General features: G+C 35.5%; 1 protein-coding gene across 7 annotated transcripts in view; it reads left to right on the top strand.

The window, feature by feature from the left end:
* Nucleotides 1-1253: 1253 nt before the first annotated feature.
* The window catches only part of LOC103126218 (triadin), a 279909-nt gene continuing 265029 nt past the window's right edge, over nt 1254-16133 (top strand). For 3 of the 7 annotated variants that reach the window (XM_060190512.1, XM_060190510.1, XM_060190511.1), the window contains exon 1: nt 1257-1785. In XM_060190512.1, coding sequence (XP_060046495.1) covers nt 1764-1785 — 22 coding nt within the window. In that variant the 5' untranslated portion in view covers nt 1257-1763. Of the gene's footprint in view, nt 1786-16133 lie in introns of all 7 variants that reach the window. The other 4 variants (XM_060190509.1, XM_060190515.1, XM_060190513.1 and 1 more) reach the window with 3 other exon arrangements.

A 16133-nucleotide genomic window follows, 5' to 3' on the forward strand; every position in this document is an offset into this window, starting at 1 on the left:
GTGTAATTTCATCAAATGAAAGTAAACACAATCAAATGGCCCTAGGGATCATTATCAATGTTCCCAATATCCTCTAAATTAACTTATTATATTTAGGTCCTTACCCATTTAAACTCGGTGAGTTACATATTTCTTCTTCAGTTAAATGCAATGGAAGACAAAACATATGAAAGAAAAATAAATGTAAAATTGTTCTTTCCATCTGCTTTGGGGCTCTAATTTTTAATTAGTCATTATGTCAACAAGTATATCCCACAAGTCTTATCTCTTGGAAAAAGAGATTTGTAGGGGAAAGAAAAAAACTCTTGACCTAATTCTAGGTACAAACTTTTATAAGAAATTGTAAATGTTACCTGGAATGTTTGCCTGATTTGTGAATTATTGAGTTTATTTACTAATCTATTTATTCATCTAAGGTAAGTGATTTCTCCCTATTGTATGAGGAATTGGAGCAACAAATGAAGACACAAGTGTGCTGACATGAAGGTCATTGGGAATAGATGTTACAGTTCTCTTCGGAGGAGTCTGAAATATTCAAACCACATTTGTAACTGCTTTATGATCTCTGAAGTATCACGCAAATTCAGGAGGTCTGAGAACCAAAGGCAGTGAGTTAAGGATAAAAGTTTAAAAGAGTAGAATTTATTGGGTCGAATACGAAAATAACTTAAAAGGTAAATATAGTCGACCCTTGATTATTCACAGATTGGCTAGAGTTTGTGATTATCAATGCCCTTTGATTCTCCTTCTTCCAACCATGAACTATTGAATATTTCTCTGCTCATTAACACCTGCCTAGAAATGGGAAGGTGAAATGCTAATCAACCAATTTGAATAATTGTTCATGACTGGGATCCATGTTATTTTAGTTTTTTGAAGTTAAGGTAGGAAAAAGTTGAAATCTTTCACTAAAATCTGAACTGAATTTGTAAACTTCATGTCTATTGCTGCAAGATAAATTTAGATTTTTCTCCAATCAGTTATCATGTTAGTGTTTAGAAAATCTTCACGTCTTAAAAGGAAGTTTTGTGATTTAATAGTTGTGATTTAAAGTGTAATCTTACATAAATAACTACACTTGCCAAGTGGGTTTAGACCAATAGGCAGTCAATTTAAAGAGAGGTGGAGGCAGGGAGGAAGAAGCTTAAGAATATATTCATCTTTGCCTCTTGGTAGACACTGTATACCCTCCCCACAACCAAATAAGAGGGAGAGGAATGTTCTGAGCAGTAAGGGTACTAAGAATAAATCTGAGCAACCACGGATAAGATTACTTTTAACTCTTTATGTCATGTTTTCTGACACGGACTTCAAGATCTGTAATTATCCCAGGGAAAATGCGGGGGCTTAGACAATACTCTTTAGCTCTTTTGACTTTTTTTTTTTTTTTTTTTTTGCCTATTCCTCTATGGAATTGGATAGCTGGTGTGTTTGTGAGTGTGTGTGTGTGTTCTTTCCAAGAGTGCCAAAATAAAAGTGCTGAAGAGTCCTAGGGAGATGAGGCTATTTTTGTTTGAAGCTGATACTTCTGCTGAGCCACAAGTGCTGCTTGGAAAGGGCTCAGGTTGTTTCCAGGGGAAGAACTCTGCAGAGAAGAGACAAATTCAACCAGACAACAAAGGAGAAACAGAACCAGCCAGGAAAACGAAGAGCCCTCACTTTTTCCACACAGAAGTCCTGTCAGAGTTCTTGAATCCTAAAGTATTCAACGAAGTGCCACTTGACTAGCATTTTGCACTTTCCTTTTCCTTTCTCCAACCACCATGACAGAGATCACCGCTGAAGGTATTACTACCATAATCCAGTAGGGGTGGGGGCTGGGTAGGAATTGACAGTCACATCAACAATCAAATGTGTTGACTTGAAAGGTTGCTTCAGATAACTGTCTTGATCATAATTTTATATCTGCTCAGATAAGTGTGTATGGGAACTGAGAGATTTATGTATTGGGGTAATGGGAATAAGTTTCTCTTAATTTTGCATGTGGAAACTCTTCTTTGCTATGCCAGAAGCCCCACTAGTTAACAGCTGTCACCTACACCTCTATAAATAGCTCTGGTCATGTTGCATTATGGCTGATAATCTTACCTAGCAAAAACTGCAGAGAGGGCTTGAGAGCATGGTAAACTTAAAATGTTTCATTATTTAAGCACAGAAATAAATTTGAGTGTTTTTGCTTAATGATCCCTGAAAATACAGACGTTAAAGATATTTTCCATTCTTACTAGAATCTTTGAATTCACACACAAAAAGTGTTTTAATACAACTTAAGATATAAATGCTACCACAAAACTTGTGTATGTTTTTATTGTTGTTGGATAGCTAAAGATAAGGTTTAAAATTTTTACAAAATTATTATGATAATGTAGATTTTTAAAACAATGCACTGAAATGATAGAATTTATATTCTTTTCTTCTAAATTACAAAAATAAGTGTTTTCCTTCAGTATTTATTCTTCAAATATTATCTGAAATACCATAACTAGAATATTTAATTTTATTATTTGACCATGTTAGTAGTTGTTTTACTTATGTGACACAGGTAGAAATGAAAATATACTTATGTTCTAGAGTAAAAGAACACTTTATTTAAAAGAAATAAATTTGAATACACCTGACTTTAGCTAGGGTATGAATTTGGAGGGTGGATCTAAAGATTTTTCTAGCAGATGTAAGAAGATCTGATCAGTGGAACTCTCAACAGCTTGCAAGTTAAATGTGATGCTTGTTTGCTTTGAGTCAGACAAGTAAAAAGCAGAATGTATCATTTTGACTTGTAGGGTAGACAGAAGTATGGACACAGTGATTTCAGAGTTCAGATTTTTCAGATAGAACTGAGGAGAAATCTCTCATTTGTACTTTGCAATGAGAAATTTAGTCTTCCAAAATAATAAAAAACAATTTTTGAGAAATTACTGCATTCCAAGTATATTACTAGTGGTCATATATGTATTTAATTATCTAAATCTTCCACAATTTGGTTAAGTTAATGTTATTATCTCCATTTTGAAACACACACACACACACATACACAGAGGGTGGGGGCGGGGGAGAAAGAGATAGAAGAACAAAGTCAGGATCTTCAATTTATTCAAGGCCATAGCAAGGCCAATATTAGGAGCTACTTCCCTTAAATATCTAGTATGTGTTTTGCTTTGTTTTTAGTTTTCTGTAAGAGTATATTAGATTTACCCTAACAATTGGCTAAACAAAAATAGTATTTTTATTTCTCAGGTATTCTATGTCATGAGACCCTAAGTTTATCTTAAGAGCGCTAACTCTAAAAACATTTTGCTTACCACTGCCCTAGTTACTAAGAGATCTATGAATGTATTTTAGTACTTCTGCACATAATGAAATCTGCCAGTTGATGTAGGAGGTCACTTGGTCAATACATTTTTTGACTTGTCTGTGGACTTTGTAGCTATTTTTCTTGATCCATTAAATTTTTTACATATATACTTTTGGTTATGGAATAGAGCTTTGGTATGTTTTCTCCTCAGAGAGAAATAAAAAAAATAATCATTAGATTTCCTGAAGTTATTACTGAAAGTCATATTAATAGTAGTAAATTAGCAGTGTAAGCACAGCATATAGTTACTGGAGAGATGTATATTTCCTGCTCCCTGACCTTAAAAGTTCAAAAGATATAAGTGATCTAACCATCAATGTGTACTTTTTCTTACCGAGAATGACTCATTAAACATCTCTCTCTCTCTCTCTCTCTCTCTCTCTCTCTCTCTCCCTGTCTTTCTCTTGCCAGAGCATTTCTCAGCTCTGGCTTATGACGATGTGGGGGACTGAACCTGGGTCTTTGGAGTTTCAGGCATGAGGGTCTCTTTGCATAAACATTATACTATTTACCCCTGCCCCTTAATAATATTTTTCAAGGAAGAATTACACTGCCAACTGAAAATAGGTTACTATTACAGTTATTTCCCATGATTATCCAAATATTTAGTGTGCCACCACACAATTTTCATTTTGTTCTAAAAATTCTTTTTTGTTCTTGTTTCCCAACTACCTTAACCTTCTTTCAGCTTAACTTATGAAATGTACAAGAATATATATATAGATATATATATATTCTTAATATTTATCCCATCTTCAATACTTTTGTTATCATCTGTTGTAATTTTTTGCCACCATTTTGGTATCATGACTGAAATGTAAGCAATGTATTGTATACACTCATAAAATTATTAGTTATCATCCCTATCCATTTTTCACAATGAAAACACTGGCATATTTAAGAAAATTAAAGTGGAGTAGCTATTTAGAGAATTTTAGGTCACCTTCCCAAGCACATGCTTTTTGGAAACTGAGGCTCACACTGACTATCTGTCTTTGTTTTAGTCATTGATTATTGGGAAGGGCAGAGGATATAATTCACTCCTCCTGTGGCTTAGCCCAGTCCTTAGTCAGTTGTAATGCAAGGCATGTCTATAAGCCTTACCTAAGTACTTCAAATAGATTTCCACTGCATGTGCCAAGCTGGATTACCTTGTTTGACAGAAGTAATGAAGGTAGATATGGAATTGTATTTCAATTACAAAGCAAAGTATGATTTAGATGTAGGACATAGTTGAATCCCAAATGATTTGGGGGATTTGGCATCTTTAATTTTGACTGATAAACTAATAACATTTTATTGGTGTAACATTAGTTTACGTATTTTTGTCATTAGAAATGCTTTAACACTCTGAACTATGTTAATTAGAAAAACAAAGAAACTGAGGGAGAGAGGGAAAGACACAACACTGAAATCTCCTCCAATGTGATGAAAGCCAAGCTTGTTAATTTACAATAGTGGAAGATTTGAGGAGTGAGCTTCTGTATCGATATAAATATGTATACTACCTACTTTACCCATCTTCAGATTTTCAGTATTATTACCCCAAATATAACTTTACCTATCTCTCCACTTCCTCTCCCAGTTCCACTTAAAAGCTACTGCAGGGGGTTGGGCAGTAGCTCAGTGGGTTAAGCTCACATGGCATGAAGCACAAGGACCCACTTAAGAATCCTGTTTCGAGCCCCTGGCTCCCCACCTGCAGGGGAGTCACTTCACAAGCGGTGAAGCCCGTCTGCAGGTGTCTCTCTTTCTCTCCCCCTCTGTCTCCTCGTACTCTCTCCATTTCTCTCTGTCCTATCTAACAACGACAACATCAACAACTACAACAATAAAAACAAAAAGGGAATAAGTAAATATTAAAAAAAAAAAGCTACTGCAGTTTTCAGAGTCTGATTATTATTACTTTTTTACAAGTTCATTTATTTAAATTTATAGTTCACATATGAGTAAAACCATCAAGTAGCTGTCTTTCATTCTTCATTTATGGAAGAATCCCTCAGCACAATCACTTACAGTTCCATATATTTTGTTCCAAAAGATATAATAAGATCTTTTTAATAGCTGGGTAGTATTCTATTGAGTATATAGCCCATGAGATCTAATGCAGCAGTATGCTGATGTGCATTTAGGTTGATTCCACATTTTGGGTATTGTGAAGAGTATAGTTATGAATACAGAAAAGCTTTATTCTTTTGAATTTCTGTTTTTCACATCTTCCATACAAATGCCTAGAAGTGGTTTTGTAGGATGCACTTTTATTTAAAGATTCAGCATGCTGTTTTCCATAGATTGATTTCCCCACCAATAGTGCATCAATTTTGTTTTATCTCCATATCTTCACCAGTACTTATTTTTTCTAAATTTTTTTATGTAAGCTATCTTCACCAGTATGAGTTGATTTTAATATTTACTTTCCTAATAATAAATGCCATTAGCATTTTTTTCCCAATTCTATGGGCCATCTAGGTGTCTTCTTTAGGGCAACATCTAAGTAAATAATTTCTGTGATAATCATTATCATCATAATAACAATGATAGAAAACTATTTCAGAAGTTAAAAATAAGCACGGTTTTAATCTTTATATGATCATTTAATTCTCAGGTTAAACAGATGAAACAAGTACACTTATTGCTATTTTATAATGGGAACCTTGGGTTTAAAGTTTAGGGTTGGCTTGCATACACAATTTCTGTTTGGCACAGCCAATGTGCACCTAGATTTCTGACCCTGGAATCATGTTAAATCATTTCCTGTAGCTGTGTGCAAGTCTTAGAAAGGCTGGTGTGGATCTGAAGGCTGACAGAACTCTACTACCAACCCTATTCTGGTTTGGATGAAGTAATATTGGGCATATTAGATTAGCCCCCAGAACTGGATGAGGTTAAATCAGCTTTTAAAAAAATATTTATTTATTTATTCCCTTTTGTTTCCCTTGTTGTATTTTATTGTTGTAGTCATTGTTGGGTAGGACAAAGAGAAATGGAGAGATGAGGGGAGACAGAGAAGCAAAAAGAAATATAGACACCTGCAATCCTGCTTCACCACTTGTGAAGCTACTCCTCTGCAGGTAGGGAGCTGGGGGCTCGAACCAGGATCCTTACGCCGGTCTTTGAACTTTTCGAGGCTTATTCAGCTTTAAGGCTTGGGATTCTAGGCTACTTTCTTTCCCAAAGACCAGTGTTTTTTTGATTAGTAATGAGGTTAGTTCTTCATTTTGAAGCTTTTATGAACTTTCAATCTCACAATATACTTGATAGGATACCAACTATTTAAAAAGTTGGTAAAATATGAAATGTTTTCCAATTTCTGGTAAAATGCTATATAGTCAAATTATGGTTTGGTTTATAATAACATTTTTATAATTGTGTTCTCAGGAACCAATGATCTCAGCTTCTTAAAATAGAAAAATATAAGCTTTATGAGGTTGGGTAGAGGTGCACCCAGTTGAACACACATGTTACAATGCACAAGGACCCAGGTTCGAGCACCTGGTCCCCACCTGCAGGGAGAAAGCTTTACGAGTGGTGAAGCGGTGCTACAGGTGTCTCTTTGCCTCTCTTCCTCTCTGTCTCCCTTTCCCTCTTAATTTATGACTTCCTATGTCAAATAAGTAAAAAGAAAAACATAGGGGCTGAGTGGTGGTGCACCTGGTTGAGCACATATGTTACAATGTACAAGGACCCAGGTTCAAGTACCCAGTCTCTATCTGCAGAGAGAAAGCTCCACGAGTGGTGAAGCAATACTGCAGGTATCTCTCTATCTCTCTTTTTATTATTTTTATTCTTTATTTTATTTATTGGATAGAGATAGCCAGAAATCTAGACGGAAGGGGGTAATAGAGAGGGAGAGACACCCATAGCTCTCCTTCACCACTTGTAAAGCATTCCTCCCTGCAAGTGGGGACCAGGGGCTCAAATCTGGGTCCTTGCACATTCTAACATGTGAGCTCAACTAGGTACACCACCACCCTGCCGCTCTCTCTCCTTCTCTATTCCTCCCTTTCTCTTAATTTCTGGCTGTCTCTATCCAATAAAGATAATACTTTTAAAAAATATTTTTAAGAAAGAAAAAAATTTAAGTTTTTATGTAATGGTTTTCAGTTGGTGGAGAGTCTGTATATAATGAATTTACTAGAACACTTAGTCAATGGAAATACTTTTTATATTTTAAACTATAAAAGGTTATCTCAAGCTTTCAACTTCTAAATTATTGAATAATACCAATGAATAATTTCATCATCGGTTCTGAAACAAAACTATGAGAGAATTTTATTCACTTAGAACAAAAGTGATCATTTATTTTATACACTATAAAATTTCATTGCACATACCATAGCAGATACTATTGTGAAATCTAGCATGTTATATATTTTATTCTAAATCAGAGGTAAGAGTAGTGCGAAGCTGAGAGAAGGTAGCATTAAAATCATGAAAGACAAGCTACAGTAAAGAGTAAGTAGAATTTCAAGTTAAAAAGGCAGTCATAAATTTTTCTACTTAAACATTTATGTTCTGCATATTGGTTCATATTCCCAGAAGGGGTAATGTTAGGGAAGATGACCAGAGGGCTCTGAACGCCACTTTCACTGGGATCTGGAACTTTTGTGACCAAGAAGCTTTGTTTTTGCCCCATTATAGGGAGGGAAGAAAATTTGGAGACCTGGCTGCCTGAGAAAGTTGAGCCCTGTTCCCTTTACCTAAGAAAGAAGAGGAAAAAGGAATCCTACCCAGAAGCTATAGTAGATGTAGGTGGGGCCTTAGAACCAAACAAAAGTAGGCATCAGTTTTCATATGGGGTCATCCATATCTGCCCAAATGTCCCATGTGCTTCTTTGGTGTGTGCCTTTTCGTTTTCCTGGTTAAATGTTTAAAATTTCTAAAGAGAGAGGGAGAGAGAGAGAGAGGGAGAGAGAGAGAGAGGGAGAGAGAGAGAGAGAGAGAGAGAGAGAGAGAGAGAGAGAGAGAACAAGTAACACTTAGAGTAAGGGAGGAGGAAAACTTTAACAATAGATTAGAAATCACTCATTTGAGTCTTATAAATTAAAAACAAAAAAAGAAAACATGAGACATATACTTAACGGAGTACTGCTCTACTGTTAAGAAGGCTATTTGAGTCCTTTGGGCTGTGATTGTGCTCAGTGAAGTAAGTAAGGAAGTGTTGGAAGACTACCAGATGATTTCATTCATATGTGGAATATAGAGAATTGAAAGACATGAACTTGAAAAAAAATGTATGTCTATAGTCAAACACATATCTGTGATTTGGGGGATGCTGTGCTGGGGCACAGAGATTTGATGGCAGGGGTAGGATAGAATTATACCCACATGGGAGTCGGCAGTAGCGCAGCTGGTTAAGCGCACGTGGGGCAAAGTGCAAGGACTGTAGAAGGATCCTGGTTGGAGCATTGACTCCCCACCTGCAGGGGAGTCTCTTCAGAGGCAGTGAAGTAGGTCTGCAGGTGTCTATCTTTTTCTCCCCATCTCAGTCTTCTTTTTCTCCCTCCTCTCTCCATTTCTCTCTGTCCTATCTAACAACAATGACATCAATAACAACAACAATAATAACTATAACAACAATAAAACAACAAGGGCAACAAAAGGGAAAATAAGTAAATATAAAAAAATTTAAAAAAGAATTATACCCACATTAACTTACAATCTTGCAGATTACTATTAAATCACTAATGAAATATAAATATTTGTGTTCTGGGAATTTTGAGGGACCTTGTAGGAGAGTCCATCAAACTAATGGCCACATTGTAGTCCATTGTGAAAAATAAAATTACAGGATTATGCTAGTTGACAAATTAAATTTGTGTTTTACCCATTGTGTAAAACATTCAAGTTGCAAAATCTGTCATGAAAGTGAACAGCAACTATGTCTTTGTAAAGTCAGCCCTAGCTAGTTTTGACTAATATATTTCCTTCCTTCCTTCCTCTCTCTTTCTTTCTTCTTTTTTTTCCAGAGCACTGTTTTATTCATGCTTGTAGTGGTGCTGGGGATTGAACCTGGGACCTTGGAGCCTCAGGCATGAGAATCTGTTTGGATAAGCATTACAGTATATTTATTTATTTTAACAGGGCACTGTTAAATTCTGGTTTATGGTGGTGCTGGGATTGAACCTGGAACATCTAGTACCTCTTGGATGAGAAGCTTTTTGTATATTCAATATGCTAAGCCCCAGCCCAAGATGCTTTTTCTAGTAGATTTTGCTACTTGTGAGAGAAACTCCTCCATTCCTTAAATAGGCAGTGACTATAGTTTATGCTCTGTTTATAAAGTTAAATGCCTCCTACTTTTTTCAATTTATTTTTATCACTATAGTATGATTTAAAAATTATGCTACTTTTACAATGCAAAATTGAGATGATTCAGCTATAATTTGAAAGGTTTAAAGATCTTTAGAGATATAAAGCCTCCAATGCTTTTTTTCATTAATTTTTAATCAGCTAATGATGTCTAATGCATAAGAAACAAAATGGTGCAACTAAGAAATTTTGGAATCATCTACATTGAACTTTAGTTTGAATATATCAATTTGGAAAAAGAATGCATAGATAATAGAAATTTTTCCAGTTAAGTTTTTATTTTTTACAGTTATGTTTTAATGTCTTCTTCATTCTCATTAAAAGAAACTCATTGGGGACATATTTAATATATTTAAAATGCATGTTATCTAAAGGAATACATTTTAAAATAGCAAACTAGGGACAACCTTTATCTGGTAAATATACATTACCATTATACAATAATTCCAAGTGTAAGTTCTATGAAACTTACGGTTTCAAGAAAATTTGCTGTTAAGTTTTTGCAGTTCCCAATTCTCATTTTCTTCGAGTCATGTGAGTGCCATTCCTGGTTTGTGATAAAAAGTGCTTATTTGAATGCCATGTAAACATACTTTATCCCAAGGGAGGGTTATGCAGATTGGTGAACTTCCTGCTGTCAAAAGATAGTAATTTCCATCTTCAAAGGAATATCCTTAGCAAACATGTGATGAGTAAAGCCCTGTTCCTCTCTGTATAAGACATGCTTCTAAACATCAAACATCTCCACATCTCCATGCCTTAAGTCAAACAGTCAGAGTCACATGGAACTTAATGATTTTGTGAGACCCTTTGATATATAAATGAACTGTTTCCTCACAAAGCAGAGTTCATCTCACTTAAATATTATACATATGACTTTAAAACTTTCTAATTTAGTAGCTGTTCAGAGACTGTCACATGTGCTCTCCTAAGTTAAAACTGCAACCTTATATGAGCACAATGTTCTACCTAATAAGAAAGAAAGTAATTGATTTGAAGCAACACTTTTTTTTTTTTTTTGTTACAGAGAAACATGGTTTTATTTAGACATCATGAAACAAAGAACTTATAGAGTAGAATAGTTTGGCTCTTGATACTCAATTTTACATCGGCATCTTCTCTCCAACACAATTACTAAAATGTTGAAGAAAACTTTTTTCCTCTTTTTCTGATAAGCATGCACAAAGAGAGAGAGAGAGAGAGTGAGAGAAACCGCAGTCACAAAGCTTCCTTCAATTTCAGAGGAGCTGTGCTTAAAAGAGCTACTTGCTACTTTCATTACTACTAGGTAGGTTCCACACAAGGCAAAGTAGCCACTATCTAAGCAAACCATTTTACTGGCCCAACAAAAACTCAGTTTTAAAGTGTTCAAGTGCATTGGTGAAACTGTGAATATGAGAGAGAGCCAGCTTCTATTTATTACACCTGAAAATACACTGTTCGAAAGTTTACCCTTGTAAATTTACTGTTGCCTTTTAAAATAAAATTATCATGTGATTGAGAGAGTTTTGTTTGTGGTAGAAATTTGATAATGTCAAGATAAAATGGTAAATGTAAAATGATAATTAGATGATTTTCAGAGCTACAGTTATTTTTGTCTATATTTATAATTTTCTAACTCTTGTTTAACTTACCTATCAATTAAATATACTTAAATACTGGGGATATAGAATGTGCTTCAAAAAAACCTTTAAGTTACCATAATAATTTACATGTCACATTTGTCACTTCATTGGAGGACATGGTGATATATAAGACTTGTCACATCGGTAAAAATTCTCCCTATGATACGTGTCAGGACACCAGACCCACCGCCAACTTGTCAACATTCTCTACCATAGGATGCTGGGTTCTCAACTTGAAAACTTTTTTTTTTTTGAGACTACAAGTTGATAGGAATATACATCAACACCATTCCCACCACAAAGGACTTTGTCCCATTCCTTTTCAGACTTTTGAATTTACATCTGCAGAAGTGGTAGGCATTGCTTTAAAGGAAACAAAATATCAACATTCTAACTATAATAAAATTTTATATTGTGTGGTATTACTTACCAAACTAAGTTTATAGAGAGTAAATAGATTTATATGCCAGTATGCAGTGTCAGAGGTCCAGTAGTATTAGGTATTCCATGTCATATTCACTATTTTACAAGGCCTAGTGGCAATGAAGACACAAAGATAAATGGCACAAGATACCTGACTATAATATATTATTTGTTTATTGAAAATCAAGCTAGAAAGGAAGAAAAATATCTTTAGAATGAAGACTGGGAAATTTTTAAAATATATGACTGAACTTCTAATTTACAAATAATGGAGATTTTTGTTAAAACCAAGGCATATTGTTGTTCATGTATTTTATGACAACTGAGAGCATACTGAAACTTGCTGAGGTCAGGACTAGAATGTGTCCCATTCTTATCACTGATGTTTTGTTGTACGTGTACAACTTATTGAAAATCAAAATGTTTGACCAAAAAGTAAATAGACCAAGATAAACTTTGATTAAGGTATAATAAAGGAAAAAGAGATGATAGGTAGAAGAGATTTGGCAGTCTATAGAAAGACATTACAAAGTTGCTTAACTAAGAAATTAGATAAATCTTCTCCACCTTACATATTTAATTAAATATAACAATCCCCATTTCCTTTTTCTCAAAGGACATAATATTATCCATGTAATTGCAGGATAGTATTCCATTGATCACATGCCCCATACCTTCTTTATATAGACGTAGTTGGTGGGCATTTAGATGTCTTCCACTCCTTGGCTATAGTAAATAATACAACTGTGAATATAGCAGTGTGTATGTAACTTTAAATTAGTGTTTTATGTCCTTTAGATATATGCTTGCGAGTGTATTGTTGGATCATTGGGTATTTTCATTTTTATTTGTTTAAGGACTTTCCATATTGTTTTCTATAGGGACTGCACTGCTTCTGGGTAGGTTAGAACATACATGGAATCTATAATATTGAAAAACTTGTCTTTCTCTCATTCTTCACTTAGTTTCATATAGTTGTTCATTATGATCTCTAGTTTTTCTTCTGTGTGAATGCTCTCTCACTCTCTCTGTCACCACTGCTATTTTTGATATTCAAATATACCACTTTCAGTTTAGTTTTTACATATAGAAAACCATTCTCACTTCATGAAGAAATAATGAAAACCCTGTCACATAGGCATTCATGAAAAGATAAATCAGAGGTCGGGTGGTGGTGTACCTGGTTAAGTGCACAAGTTACAGTGTACAAGGAACCGGGTTCAAACCCCTCCCCACCTGTAGGGGGAAAGCTTCACAAGAGGTGAAGCAAAGCTGCAGGTGTCTCTCTGTCTCCTCTCTCTCTTCCCCTTTCTATCAATTTCTGGCTGTCTCTATCAAATAAATTAAAAGATAAGAAAAAAAAAGATAAATCAGCTATGAAAAACTGTGGTTAGTGTTGTTCTAAGTAAATGAGAAATAATATTGCAGACCAGTTGTTTTGTATTTTTTTCTGGTCCTCACCAGGACTTCACGAGTCTGGGATGACTTTTTGAGCCATGTGCACTTACCCCACTATACTACCATCTTAGATAGGGTTATATGACAGCACTGAAGCTCCAGTACAGTGGGGGCCAAACTTGAACATTGGTTGGGCACATGGCAAAACAATACACTATCTACATAAACTAATTAATAAACATATAAAAGCATTGTGGATAGTACTGAAACAAAGTAAGATGGTTTACATATTAATAGAAACCATTTCTCAAGGAAAGGATGAAAATATATGGCTCTTATTCCAAGATTCAGAAAATAATGTACCTAGAATATCAGAAATCAGGTTTGAGCTCTCTCTCTCCCCACCTACAGGGTGGAAACATCAGAAGAATAAAAAAGGTCTGCAGTTGTCTCTTTTTCTCTCTCCCTGTCTGTCTTCCCTTCCCCTCTCAATTTCACTCTGCCCTGTCAAATAAAATAGAGAGAGAGAGAAAGTCATTATCATTTCATATTTAGATTCCTTTAATGATATGTTTTTATTGACTGCAAATTCTCTTCTCTTCTATTTTATTTTATTTTGCCTTAACTAACAAACTCAGATGGTCTTATAATCAACAGTCAGCACCAACATTCTACTGATAGTTATGTGAATGAGCCATGCTAAAAATTGATTTTTTTTGTTTAGCCCCTCATTGAGCTACCCTAAATGACAGCTCTGGAACAGAGACAAGTCAAATCTGTCAAACATTAACCAAATTGAAGATATCTGAGATATATTTTAATTAGTCCACTAAGTTTTGGTATATTCTATTTTGCTTAAACAGTTAACTGAAATACTATACAATAGTCTGTAACCTCCTGATCTTGAGCCCATTGTGAACATGACTACTAAATTAAATCTTTATTGTATGACTAAAGCACATTAACTTATTAAGTGTGCATCTGTTTTAGTCAGATTTAGCATGATATAACTACACAGTTACCGTACCTCCCTGACTCTATTATGTGTTAATCGACATACTCATTCTTTTTGTTTACATTTTTAAATATTTTATTTATTTCCTTTTGTTGTCCTTGTTTTTTTTATTGTTGTAGTTATTATTGTTGTTATTGATGTCGTTGTTAGAACAGAGAGAAATGGAGAGAGGAGGGGAAGTCAGAGTGGGGGAGAGACAGACACCTGCAGACCTGCTTCACCACCTGTGAAGCGAATCCCCTGCAGGTGGGGAGCCAGGGTCTTGAACCGTGATACTTGAGAGTCGCGCCACGTGTGCTTAGCCCGCTGCGCTACCACCCTTCTCCCTACTTTAAAAAAATTTTTTTTTTCATTTTCATATTATTTATTTATTGGATAGAGACAGCCAGAAATCGTGAGGGAAGGGGGAGATAGGAGGGAAAGAGTCAAGAGACACCTGAAACCCTGCTTCACCACTCCTGAAGCTTCCCCCCTCCCTGCAGGTGGGGATCAGGGGCTTTAACCCAGCTCCTTGAGCACTGTAATATGTGTTCTTAACCAGGTGCGCCACTGCCTGGCCCCAACATACTCATTCTTTTTACAATTATATTTAGGGAGGGGAGTCAGGCGGTAGCGCAATGGGTTAAGCGCACATGGCGCAAAGCGCAGACCGGCATAAGGATCCCGGTTCAAGCCCCTGGCTCCCCACCTGCAGGGGAGTCGCTTCACAGGCGGTGAAGCAGGTCTGCAAGTGTCTCTCTTTCTCTCTCCCTCTCTGTCTTCCCCTCTTCTCTCCATTTCTCTCTGTCCTATCTAACAACGACAACATCAACAACAATAACAACATCAACAACAATAAAAACAACAAGGGCAACAAAAGGGAAAGTAAATATAAGAAAAAAAAACCAATTATATTTAGGGAATGTTGACTCTGAAAATAAAAATTTCTAGTAACTGGAGATATGTTCATGAAGAAAAGGACAAGAGAAAAGGAATATGAAAAGAAAGAAGAAAAACAGGGAAGAAGATTGGGAATTTAGTGTTATTAGTAGACTCAATAAAATATATATACTCTCACCTCACTTGGAGATGATGTAGATGCGTTTGTTTTCCTGTTATTATTGTTATTGGTAGAGTTCTTGGAAGGTGTCCTTTTTTGTGGTAAAGGAATTTTACAACTCCTAATGTGTAACATCTTTATGCATTACTTTGATTTACTGTATCTTTGCATAGAGAAGTATTCACATAATGTGTATTGATAAATAATAGTAAGAGTATTGATTATTTAGTTAGAATATAAATAATAAATTATATATATATTGTAATATTATATAGTGAGAATATTAGTTCTCTTCCATCATCATGCACAAAGACTTTTTCCCTTCAGCTCCCTTTCTTCCTTTCCTTACACAGAGTCCTTTGCTGTGGTGCAATACACAATACCCAGATAAGCCAAAGTGCCAAGGATGAATAACAAATGGAATTTAAGAAGCAAGGTCAGGGGAGTAGCGTGGTAGCCCAGCGGGTTAAGCGCAGGTGGTGCAAAGTGCAAGGACTAGCATAAGGTCCAGGTGCAAGCTCCCGGCTCCCCTCCTGCAGGGGCGTCGCTTTACAAGCTGTGAAGCAGGTCTGCAGGTGTCTATCTTTCTCTCCCCCTCTCTGTCTTCCCCTCCTCTCTCCATTTCACTCTGTCAACAACAACATCAAGAACAACAACAGTAACTACAACAATAAACCAACAAGGGCAACAAAAGAGAATAAATAAGTAAATAAATATTAAAAAAAAAAAAAAGAAGAAGCAAGGTCAGAAATGGAGAACATGAAGTAAACTCAACTTCTTTAAAAACCTTTCTGTAGCCTTTGAACCAGAACATCCTGCCCTTCTTATAATGGGTATTCTTCCCCTCCCTAGGTCTGCAACACTCAACGAAGCCACATACATTTTCTCTGGATATGAGTCTATTTATAGGAAGCTGACATTGCTGCAGTAAAAAAAAAAAATCAGGTCAGATATTAATTTCATGAAATC

This window comes from Erinaceus europaeus, chromosome 4 (genome assembly GCF_950295315.1).
Source record: "Erinaceus europaeus chromosome 4, mEriEur2.1, whole genome shotgun sequence".
NCBI classification, from domain to species: domain Eukaryota; kingdom Metazoa; phylum Chordata; class Mammalia; order Eulipotyphla; family Erinaceidae; genus Erinaceus; species Erinaceus europaeus.